Source organism: Macaca mulatta, chromosome 18, assembly GCF_049350105.2.
Source record: "Macaca mulatta isolate MMU2019108-1 chromosome 18, T2T-MMU8v2.0, whole genome shotgun sequence".
In the NCBI taxonomy this organism is placed as follows: domain Eukaryota; kingdom Metazoa; phylum Chordata; class Mammalia; order Primates; family Cercopithecidae; genus Macaca; species Macaca mulatta.
The window spans coordinates 10671841-10684290 of NC_133423.1; the positions used below are offsets into that span (position 1 = coordinate 10671841).

Consider the following 12450-nt stretch of genomic DNA (forward strand, 5'->3'; position numbering starts at 1 on the left):
CTTTGGGAGGCTGTGGTGGGTGGATCATTCGAGGTTAAGAGTTCGAGACCAGCCTGGCCAACATGGTGAAACCCTGCCTCTACTAAAAATACAAAAATTAGCCAGGCATGGTGGTGGGCACCTTGTAGTCCCAGCAGGAGAATTGCTTGAACCAGGGAGGTGGAGGTTGTAGTGAGCCAAGATCATGCCACTGCACTCCAGCCTGGGCAACAGAGTGAGACTCTGTCTCCCAAAAAAAAAAAAAAAAGATCTGGAACCTTCCTTGTTTCTGGTAATGCCGCACTAAGTCTCCTCTGAAAACAGCAGTAACATGCTGCTAGAGAAGCTGTATTGACGCGTGCCTCAAAATAATAATAAAACTGAAAAGATACTGAGAAACTTCCAGGCCAGTTGTGATTGAAAGTCTTGCCCAGACAAGTAAGAAGTATATAGAAAATTATTTTGCCCCAAGTGCATTGGCCAAGATTGTGTGCTTGGCTTTTGTTGAGGAGTATTGAGGGGTGAGAGAACAGAAGCCGCGATTCCCCACAGTGGGGATTCTTACTGGCTATCCTGCTTGTATTAAGCTGGACCTCCAAAGAATCATTCTCTTAATAGATAGATGAGTCAGAAATACGTTGGTTTCCCAAACTTCATGAAGGAGACTGTAAAGAAGAGGGGAAAAAATGTGAGAATGGGTACTACAGACTGCTTCTGACAGGGCTCTGCACCCAAATTTGGCCGTGAACTTGGCTTGAGGTGCCTTCGATTGATGGTGCCTCTGGGTACTTAGCAGAAGCCAACTGCCTTAGTGTTGGATGAAAGACAAGTTCATACTGGGCCTCAGGGAACCTCTACAAATAATTTTTCAAAAGCATTAACCAGTACAAAGTTAGAGATAATCAAGCACATTAGGAGACATGGCAACATGTAGTAAGAAACAGCAGAGGGATAAAAATACCAGCCTATCTGCCCAGACTTTGAATATGGGAATTACAAAGCACGGGTTTAAAAATAACTTTAATTATACCATATTTAGATAAATAAATGACAAGCTTGAAAATTTTAGGAAATGGGAAACTGACAAGTTGAAATATTTGAAAAGAACTAAACAGAACTTCAAGAACTTTACTGTGCAGTATGATAATCAGCCACATGTAGCTATTTAAATTTAAACTAATTAAAATTATTCAGTTGTACTCACTACATGTGGCTAGTGGCTATCTTATTAAATAGCACAGATATAAATATTTCCATTATTGTAGGAAGTTCTGTTTTACAACAGTAACCTAGAACTTCAGTAGCCAAAATTGAAAACTTAATATACATGTCTGACAGCAAGTTAGGTATAGCAGAGAACTTAGGGATTAGAAGATAGATTAGAAAAATATTATCCAGAATGCAGCAGAGAAAGCTAAAAAAATGAGAAAGGATTACAAGAATCACAGGTAAGTGACACAGCAGATATATCAACACAGTCTGTGTGTTCAATGAAGTGTCCTAGGAGAATGGGAGAGGAAATATTTGAAGAAATGATGGGTAAGAACTTTAAGAACTTTTCTAAGACACTAATGTCATCATAACTGACAACTCATTATAATTGCCAAACTGACATCCCTAAACTTATAATTAAACCAATTATATTAAGAAGGTAATATTCAAAGCTCATTACTTTCTAATTATTTACAATTTACTACTGTATATTTGCTTGAGGTTATTTAAATATTTATATGAGAATTCAGACCTACTTGTTAAACCCAAAATTGTTTTATTGCTTTGTAATATGCATGTTTCACAATAACATTTGTTTTGTTAAAAAAGTCAGTCCATTTGCATTATCAGAGGGGCCCACCACGTTAATTGACCTATATATATATACACATACACACACAGTACTTTATCAAAAATGCTTTAAGAGATAGCAGCTGGTTGAAGGAGTTATAAACTTACTTAGATCATAGGAGTTATATATTCTGAGTGTTTGGGACAACATTTAAAAACATCACTTGATGCTATGCAGATAAGTGGACATTTGATTAGTAAGGGGACATTTGATGTGCCCTAATGAGTAGCACTTGCAGCTATAACCGCACGTGATAAATTGCGTCTGCAAGCTACTTACATGGCTTGTTTCTGGGTAGGTGATGATACAGGAAAACCAAAGGGCGTCAGATAGTGCAGATGAGGTGTTCAGGGAGTCGGCTGCAGTGTGCCCGAAGCATCACTGCACCTGCCTTTCACATTGTCCTGCTGTGCGTTTCCAGTTCACGTTACAGAGCAGCTTTTTTAAAAATTTGTTTTGGTTTTTGTTAAGTATTTAAAATCCCTTAAAAAATGAATTATGTAGACAAAATTTTTGTTTATTTTATTCTGGAATCTTTCATGCAACAAGTATTTATTGAGCTCCTAAAATACACTAGCATTGTGGTTGGTCTAATACCAGTGAGCAGACAGTGCTCTCCGACTAACACCATTAGTGCTCTCCGACTAACACCAGTGAGCAGACGCTGCCCCCTAACCGACACCAGTGAGCAGACGCAGACGCTGCCCCCAACCGACACCAGTAAGCAGACGCTGCCCCCAACCGACACCAGTGAGCAGACGCTGCCCCCAACCGACACCAGTGAGCAGACGCTGCCCCCAACCGACACCAGTGAGCAGACGCTGCCCCCAACCGACACCAGTGAGCAGACGCTGCCCCCAACCGACACCAGTGAGCAGACGCTGCCCCCAACCGACACCAGTGAGCAGACGCTGCCCCCAACCGACACTCACAGACCCTGCCTTTGAACCAGTTACAGTTTAAATACATGTATTTTGCAGGTTTCGGGGGTGTTGAATGTATATATGGAAAGAATTCGCAATAGTAAGTGTTTCACCTTTAAAAATGCAACACATTCTTGAAATCACAAAATTTAGAGGAAAAATAGTTTGATAAAATTTAATGATATGTAAAATAGGTAATAAAATAGGTTCAAATGTTGTTCCAAAACACCCTGACAATTTCCTTGGAACTAGACTTCTGGAAATCTTCACTTAGTGAGCAGATTGCTGCAGATAATTAGTGAGTCTTGATTTACTACTCGGGCTCACTTTGCAAAAAGAGTATATCTTGTGTGTTGATATAACTTTAAAACACTTTTTTCTCTGAAACATAAACCCACAAATTTCTCTAAAATGTTTAGTCATTCCTTTTTGTATTTATTATTCTTTTATTAAGATAAGTTAATGCTTAAGGGAATTTTGTGCATTTGTCTTTCTATCCCTTGATCATTTTTCTGCTTTATTATTATTATTATTATTATTATTATTATACTTTAAGTTCGGGATACATGTGCAGAACATGCAGGTTTGTTACATAGGTATACACGTGCCATGGTTATTTGCTGCACCCATCAACCCATCATCTACATTAGGTATTTCTCCTAATGCTATCCGTTCCCTAGCCCCACAACCCCCGACCGGCCCAGTGTGTGATATTCCCCTCCATTTGTCCATGTGTTCTCATCGTTCAGCTTCCACTTATGAGTGAGAACATGTGGTGTTTGGTTTTCTGTTCCTGTGTTAGTTTCCTGAGAATGATGGTTTCCAGCTTCATCCATGTCCCGGCAAAGGATATGAACTCATGCTTTTTTATGGCTGCATAGTATTCCATGGTGTATATGTGCTACATTTTCTTTATCCAGTCTATCATTGATGGGCATTTGGGTTGGTTCCAAGTCTTTGCTATTGTGAATAGTGCTGCAGTAAACATACATGTGCATGTATCTTTATGGTAGAATGATTTATGATCTTTTGGGTATATACCCAGAAATGGGATGCCTGGATCAAATGGTATTTCTGGTTCTAGATCCTTGAGGAATTGCCACACTGTCTTCCACAGTTGTTGAACTAATTTACACTCCCACCAACAGTGTAAAGGCATTTCTGTTTCTCCACATCCACTCCAGCATCTGTTGTTTCCTGACTTTTTAATGATCGTCATTCTAACTGGTGTCAGATGGTAGCTTGTTGCGGTTTTGATTTGCAGTTCTCTAATGACCAGTGATGATGAGCCTTTTTTCGTATGTTTGTTGGCCATACACATGTCTTCCTTTGAGAAGTGTCTGTTCATAACCTTCGCCCACTTTTTGATGGGGTTGTTTGGTTGTTTTTTTTTCTTGTAAATTTGTTTAAGTTCCTTGTAGATTCTGGATATTAGCCCTTTGTCAGATGGATAGATTGCAAAAATTTTCTCCCATTCTTTAGGTTGCCTCTTCACTCTGATGATAGTTTCTTTTGCTGTACAGAAGCTCTTTAGTTTAATTAGATCCCATTTGTCAATTTTGGCTTTTGTTGCAATTGCTTTTGGTGTTTTAGTCATGAAGTCTTCGCCCATGCCTATGTCCTGAATGGTATTGCCTAGGTTTCCTTCTAAGGTTTTTATGGTTTTAGGTCTTACATTTAAGTCTTTAATCCATCTTGAGTTAATTTTTGTATAAAGTGTAAGGAAGGGGTCCAATTTCAGTTTTCTGCATATGGCTAGCCAGTTTTCCCAGCACCATTTATTAAATAGGGAATCCTTTCCCCGTTGCTTGTTTTTGTCAGGTTTTCAAAGATCAGATGGTTCTAGATGTGTGGCGTTATTTCTGAGACCTCTGTTCTGTTCCATTGGTCTGTGTATCTGTTTTGGTATCAGTATCATGCTGCTTTGGTTACTGTAGCCTGCCTTGTAGTATTGTTTGAAGTCATGTGGTGTGATGCCTCCAGCTTTATTCTTCTTGTCTAGGATTGTCTTGGCCATGCAGACTCTTTTTTAGTTCCATATGAAATTTAAAGTAGTTTTTCCAATTCTTTGAAGAAAGTCAATGGTTGCTTGATGGGGATAGCATTGAATCTGTAAATTACTTTGGACAGTATGGCCATTTTCACGATATTGATTCTTCCCATCCAAGTGCATGGTATGTTTTTCCATTTGTTTCCTCTCTTATTTCCTTGAGCAATGGTTTGTAATTCTCCTTCAAAAGGTCCTTCACATCCCTTGTAAGTTGTATTCCTAGGTATTTTATTCTCTTTGTAGCAACTGTGAATGGGAGTTCACTCATGATTTGGCTCTCTGTTTGTCTATTATTAGTGTATAGGAATGTTTGTGATTTTTGCATAGTGATTTTGTATCCTGAGACTTTGCCGAAGTTGCTTATCAGCTTAAGGAGATTTTGGGCTGAGACTTTGGGGTTTTTAAAATATACAATCATGTCATCTGCAAACTGAGACAATGTGACTCCCTCTTTTCCTATTTGAATACCCTTTATTTTTTTCTCTTGCCTGATTGCCCTGGCCAGAAGTTCCAATACTACGTTGAATAGGAGCGGTGAAAGAGGGCATCCTTATGCCGGTTTTCAAAGGGAATGATTCCAGTTTTTGCCCATTCAGTGTGATATTCGCTATGGGTTTGTCATAAATAACTTATTTTGAGATATGTTGCATCAATACTTAGTTTATTGAGAGTTTTTAGCATGAAGGGGTGTTGAATTTTTTTGAAGGCCTTTCTGTGTCTATTGAGATAATCCTGTGGTTTTTGTTGTTAGTTCTGTTTATGTGATGGATTACGTTTATTGATTTGTGTATGTTGAACCAGCCTTGCATCCCAGGGATGAAGCTGCCTTGATCTTGGTGGAACAGGTTTTTGATGTGCTACTGGATTTGGTTTGCCAGTATTTTATTAGGATTTTCGCATCGATGTTCATCAGAGATATTGGCCTGAAATTTTCTTTTTTGTGTGTGTCTCTGTCAGGTTTTGGTATCAGGATGATGCTGGCCTCATAAAATGAGTCAGGGAGGATTCCCTTTTTTTCTACTGATTGGAATAGTTTCAGGAGGAATGGTACCAGCTCCTCTTTTTACCTCTGGTAGAATTCGGCTGTGAATCCCTCTGGTCCTGGGCTTTTCTTGGTTAGTAGTCTATTAATTACTACCTCAATTTCAGAACTTGTTACTGATCTATTCAAGGGTTCGACTTCTTCCTAGTTTAGTCTTGGGAGGGTATATGTGTCCAGGACTTTATCCATTTCTTCTAGATTTTCTAGTTTATTTGTGTAGAGGTGTTTATGGTATTCTCTGATGGTAGTTTATATGTCTGTGGGATCAGTGGTGATCTCCCCTTTATCATTTTTTATTGTGTCCATTTGATTTTCTCTCTTTTCTTCTTTATTAGTCTGGTTAGCGATCTATCTATTTTGTTAATCTTTTCAAAAAGCCAGCTCCTGGATTCATTGATTTCTTGAAGGGTTTTTTGTGTCTCTCTCCTTTAGTTCTGCTCTGATCTTGTCTTCTGCTAGCTTTTGAATTTGTTTGCTGTTGCTTCTCTAGTTCTTTTAATTGTGATGTTAGGGTGTTGATTTTAGATCTTTCCCCCTTTCGCCGGTAGGCATTTTGTGCTATAAATTTCCCTCTAAACACTGCGTTAGCTGTGTCTCAGAGATTCTGGTATATTATGTCTTTGTTCTATTTGGTTTCAAAGAACTAATTTATTTCTGCCTTAATTATGTTATTTACCCAATAGTCATTCAGGAGCAGGTTGTTCAGTTTTCATGTAGTTGTGCGGTTTTGAGTGAGTTTCTTAATCCTGAGTTCTAATTGGATTGCACTGTGCTGTGAGAGACTGTTATAATTTCGGTTCTTTGGCATTTGCTGAGGAGTGTTTTACTTCTAAGTGTATGGTCAGTTTTAGAATAAGTGCAATGTGGTGCTGAGAAGAATGTATACTCTGTTGATTCGGGGTGGAGAGTTCTATTAGGTCTGCTTGGTCCAGAGTTGAGTTCAAGTCCTGAATATCCTTGTTAATTTTCTGTCTGTTGATGTGTCTAAAATTGACAGTCGGGTGTTAAAGTCTCCCATTATTATTGTGTGGGAGTCTAAGTCTCTTTGTAGGTCTCTAAAAACTTGCTTTATGAATCTGGGTGCTCCTGTATTGGGTGCATATATATTTAGGATAGTTAGCTCTTCTTGTTGCATTGATCCCTTTACCATTGTGTGATGCCCTTCTTTTTCTTTTTTGATCTTTGTTGGTTTATAATCTTTTTTATCAGAGACTAAGATTGCCACCCCTGCTTTTGTTTTTCTTTTTTGCTTGCCATTTGCTTAGTAAATCTTCCTCCATCCCTTTATTTTGAGCCTATGTGTGTCTTTGCACATGAGATGGGTCTCCTGAATACAGCACACCAGTGGGTCCTTGACTGTATCCAATTTGCCAGTCTGTGTCTTTTAATTGGGGCATTAACCCGTTTACATTTAAGGTTAATATTGTTATGTGTGAATTTGATCCTGTCATTATGATGCTAGCTGGTTATTTTGCCAGTTAGTTGATTCAGTTTCTTCATAGTGTCGATGTTATTTACAATTTGATATGTTTTTACAGTGGGTGGTACCAGTTTTTCCTTTCCATATTTAGTGTGTCCTTCAGGAGCTCTTGTAAGGCAGGGCTGGTGGTGACAAAATCTCTCAGCATTTGCTTTTCTGTAAAGGGTTTTCTTTTTTGCTTATGAAGCTTAGTATGTCCAGATATGAAATTCTGGGTTGAAAATTATTTTCTTGGGCCAGGCGCAGTGGCTCATGCCTGTAATCCCAGCCTTTTGGGAGGCCAAGGTGGGCGGATCATGATATCCAGAGTTCGAGACCAGCTTGGCTCATATGGTTGAAACTCAGTTTCTAATAAAAATACAAAAAAAATTAGCCAGGTGTGGTGGTGCCCACCTGTTTCCCAGCTACTCGGGAGGCTGAGACAGAAGAATCACTTAAACCCAGTAGGCAGAGGTTGCAGTGAGCCAAGATCTCACCACTGCACTCCAGCCTGGATGACAGAGCAAGACTCCATCCCCCTCCCCCTCCAAAAAGAAAAGATAAATTCTTCAAGAATGTTGAATATTGGCCCCCAGTCTCTCTTGGCTTATATAGGGTTTCTGCAGAGAGATCTGCTGTTAGCCTGATGGGCTTCCCTTTGTGAATACCCCGACCTTTCTCTCTGGCTGCCCTTAACATTTTTCCTTCATTTCAACCTTGATGAATCTGATGATAATGTGTCTTGGGATTGCTCTTCTCAAAGAGTATCTTTGTGGTGTTCTCTGTATTTCCTGAATTTGAGTGTTGGCCTGTCTTGCTAGGTTGGGGAAGTTCTCCTGGATAATACCTGAAGAGCGTTTTCCAACTTGGTTCCATTTTTCCCATCACTTTCAGGTACACCAATCAAATGTAGGTTTCTTCTTTTCACATAGTCCTATGTTTCTTGGAGGCTTTGTTCATTCCTTTTCATTCTTTTTTCTCTAATCTTGCCTTCATGCTTTATTTCATTAAGTTGATCTTCAATCTCTGATATCCTTTCTTCTGCTTGATCGATTTCGCTATTGATACTTGTGTATGCTTCATGAAGTTCTCATGCTATGTTTTTCAGCTCCATCAGGTCATTTATGTTCTTCTCTAAACTGGTTATTCTAGTTAGCAATTCCTCTAATCTTTTTCAAGGTTCGTAGCTTCCTTGCATTGGGTTAGAACATGCTCCTTTAGCTTGGAGGAGTTGGTTATTACCCACCTTCTGAAGCCTATTTCTGTCACTTTGTCAGACTCATTCTCCGTCCAGTTTTGTTCCCTTGCTGGTGAGGAGTTGTGATCCTTTGGAGGAGAAGAGTAAAATATTTTCTTTTCAACTATTGTTATTTTATTTTATTTTTATTTTTTTATTTTTTTTCTTTTTTTTGAGACGGAGTCTCGCTGTGTTGCCCAGGCTGGAGTGCAGTAGCCGGATCTCAGCTCACTGCAAGCTCCGCCTCCCGGGTTTACGCCATTCTCCTGCCTCAGCCTCCCAAGTAGCTGGGACTACAGGTGCCCACCACCTCGCCTGGCTAGTTTTTTTTGTATGTTTTAGTAGAGACGGGGATTTCACTGGGTTAGCTAGGATGGTCTCGATCTCCTGACCTCGTGATCCGCCCGTCTTGGCGTCCCAAAGTGCTGGGATTACAGGCTTGAGCCACCGCACCCGGCCCCTAGTCATCTTTAAAAAAGATCAACCAGTATGATATTTGATTATCGTTTTTATATAGTAGCTCATTCTATTGATATGTTTGTATTATAGTCTATAATTTATCATGAAAGCAGATCGGTTTTTCTGCCTGCCAAAATGTTAGCTATAATTGAGTAACTCATTAATATAACTAATTGTATACTTATTTTTGCACACTTGTCTTTAAATGAACGTGCCTTTTGTTGAATTCAGGCCAAAAAAATGAGGCAACCTCAGTGTCTTTGATCCTTCTATGCCTGACATGAAAACAATGTTTTGAGGTTGTCCTCCCAAATACCACATGATGTAAAAGATTGGTTTTGCCATAGTCTAGTGATACCAACTTTGTGCATGCATTCTAACGGGAAAAGAGGCGGGTGTCTGACTAGTCCAAGATAAGAATACAGTGCAGTGTCTGGGACTGAACTTTTTAAAAATATATGTTCATTTTTAGAAAAAGTTATTACTATGCTTGCTGCCTGTCTGGAAAGTGAGAATCAAAATGCTCAGAGGATTGGAGCAGCTGCGCTTTGGGCTCTGATTTACAATTATCAGAAGGTCAGTTTTAAAAATCATTGTTACACCTGGGGAGCAGACAACCAGGTATAACCCAGGTATAAACTCTTAGAATACATCCAAAGGTGTCAAAAGAGTTACAGCAAAAGAAAAAAGACATAAAGTCAAAGACCCGTGTTCCCTCTGCTCATTCATACAATTAGTTAAACCATCAGTTGAAATCTTTTTATTTAATCATTTCCACAGAATGTCTCAGTTTAGAAGAGAATCTCTGAATTTTTTCCTCTCAATTTAAATTGATTTCCTGTATTATTGAAATTTTAGTATAGATTGTTTCTTCTAAAAGATGTATCAAGGGAAAACACATCTTAAAGTAAAACCGAGTAACAAAAGTTTTATCCAATTGTGTAACTCCCGTTTCTCTGGCTCAGTTCTTGTAAGACTGCAGCACAAAGCCTGCTCTGAGAAAAACAGCAGGCAACGTGGAGATGTGTATTCTACTCTTTCTCTGGCCTTTGGACTTCTGTTTTATTGCAGACATCTCATTCCCAAGAGAAATACCCATAAGTATCTAGTGATTAAATAGCCAAATGACAATAGGATAGACAACCATTCTAGAATGGTGTTCTCTCAACTGACTATCTCTGCCTGGGCTAGTTTTCTCCTTGCTGGCCAGAGTCACATACACAGGACAGAGGCTGTTGCTGTCATTCTCACCTGGGTATCCCCAGAGCTTAGCACAGGATTTGGCACTTTGTAGTCACTCCATAAATATTTGTTGGCCAACTGCTAATATTTGGTATACGTGATCAGAAATCTAAGGTTCGAGGGAATATGAAAAACTGAAACCAAGGTTGACTAGTTTAAAATAACAAATTGAGTTTAGGGGAGAAGGAGTAAAAGAGAAAGGAAGAAAGAAAATGAGAATAGAGAAAGAATCAAGTTAGATAAGAGGATATGGGCAAGACTTCAGAATGTGCAAGGGGATTAGCTCAATAGGATGTATTATACTAAGATAGAATTCTCTAGTTATATTATTCTATTTCATAATATTCTGTCTAATACTCTAGTTAGCAATGGGCAGAATTAGTGTTTTGCTATCATGATCGATAACACATGGCAAGAAACCTAATTAATGGATTGTTCTATATTATCTCTAGGCAAAAACAGCTTTGAAAAGTCCATCAGTAAAAAGAAGAGTGGATGAAGCATACTCCTTAGCAAAGAAAAGTAAGTTGCAATAAGAAAGAGATTATAGTTAAACTTGGAAGCTGTTAAGTGAATTTTCTGATTAATGAGATATTTGGACAGGCTACAGCAAAATGGCATTGTAAAATGTGCCAATATTCAGTATGTGCTTTAATTATATCATTTTAAAAAATAATAAAATAGATAGATGAAGGTTTAAGATGTGATCGTTTCTAAAAATGCATCTATGATCTTCATCTTATTTTTGTACTAAATTTTCTTTGCCAACAGTGACCGCTGTGCTGAAGTATGTTCTTAGTGATAAGAACTGGCCCAATTAGAATTAACTGTGAGCAGAAAACTTGGATCTAATATCAGGGAACTGGAGGACAGTCTTCTAAGAATTGATCCTATTACCCCTATATCCATGTTTCCCTGTGATGTGGTCACAATACTAGAGATGGCTTTCTTTTCAAAGCACATTATTCATTTTTAGCTACACCAAATTTTAGTGAGCGTTATTCTCTGAACATTTTTTGTGCTAAAACACTGAACTGTGTCTTCCCTGTACTGTAATATATCTGTTTGTTATTTGTGTTTTTATAGTCTGATTTTTTTTTTTTTTTAAGCAGGGGAGGTTTTAGTTTGTCTTAGCTGTGACCATGAATTTCTGGAGCTAGTGAATAATTGAGTTAAAGTTTGTGCTTTAGGAAGGATGGTACATAAAAAAGAGTAATGGCATTCATTTGGAATTATAGTTAATGGTATCCATTATGGGGGGTACTTTTTAAAAAATACTCTGGGTAAGCTATTAATTTAAAAAATGTATTAATTTTGTAACTTGTTTATTTTTTTTTAAATGCAAAATATTCTGGAATACTATTACATCAAGAACTTAAATAGAGCTTTAAATTATATATAAATCCTGTTCATATATATTTATGTGTGTGCCTGTAAGTATAGTACCAACCTTCATAAACTAGTATTTCTGTACTCTTATTTTTCTATTTCAGCTTTTCCAGACTCAGAAGCAAACCCTCTGAATGCCTATTATTTGAAATGTCTTGAAAACCTTGTGCAGCTCCTTAACTCTTCCTGATTGCCATGAGATGCTACACCTTGAAGCTGATAGCCATCAACAGAGGAGCTCAAGTTGAAGCCAGCTGTGTGTAGCAGCTGTTACCTGAAGACATGCTACCTCTCTACAAAGTGTTGATCCCCTTCTTTCCCATGAGAGAGAGAACTGGTGATACTCCATCACCGTCCGGTCATGGCAGCTCTCCAGAAGTAATAGCAGCTGACAACTATCTGTGCCTTTTCCTTTCTGTTGAAAAGGCATATAAAGTTCTGGGAACATAAACATTTTTACCCTTTTCTATGCCATTTATTTTGTAAAAATCCTATTTAACAGTTATTTAATAAAATAATATTTTTAGAAACTAAAAATTGACTAATAATTGCTGCTTACAGACTTTTATCAGTCTCATGAATATTAATTTTAAGAGTTGAAAGAAGACATTGTGTCCTGGTTTTTTCTCTCTTTTTTTAAAATTTTAACTGATGTAAAATTTGGCTCTGTCAGTACAAATCCTTATTTTCAAAACTTTCTGTTATCCAGAGCATCCACACTGGAAAAGGGCTATGTAGAAGTTAAGTGTGCATTATTTGTAAAGGGCTGTGTGGAAGTGAGTGTACCTGATTTGTAAGTAGCTTTCTTAGGCAAGTGTTAGTGATGT

General features: G+C 38.1%; 1 protein-coding gene across 1 annotated transcript in view; it reads left to right on the forward strand.

Moving 5' to 3' along the window:
* The window catches only part of RTTN (rotatin), a 195039-nt gene extending 182879 nt beyond the window's left edge, over positions 1-12160 (forward strand). The window contains exons 47-49 of the mRNA XM_077974806.1: positions 9465-9568; positions 10687-10756; positions 11728-12160. Of these exons, the coding sequence (XP_077830932.1) occupies positions 9465-9568; positions 10687-10756; positions 11728-11813 (260 nt within the window). The 3' untranslated portion in view covers positions 11814-12160. The remainder of the gene's footprint in view (positions 1-9464; positions 9569-10686; positions 10757-11727) is intronic.
* The last annotated feature ends 290 nt before the right edge of the window (positions 12161-12450 follow it).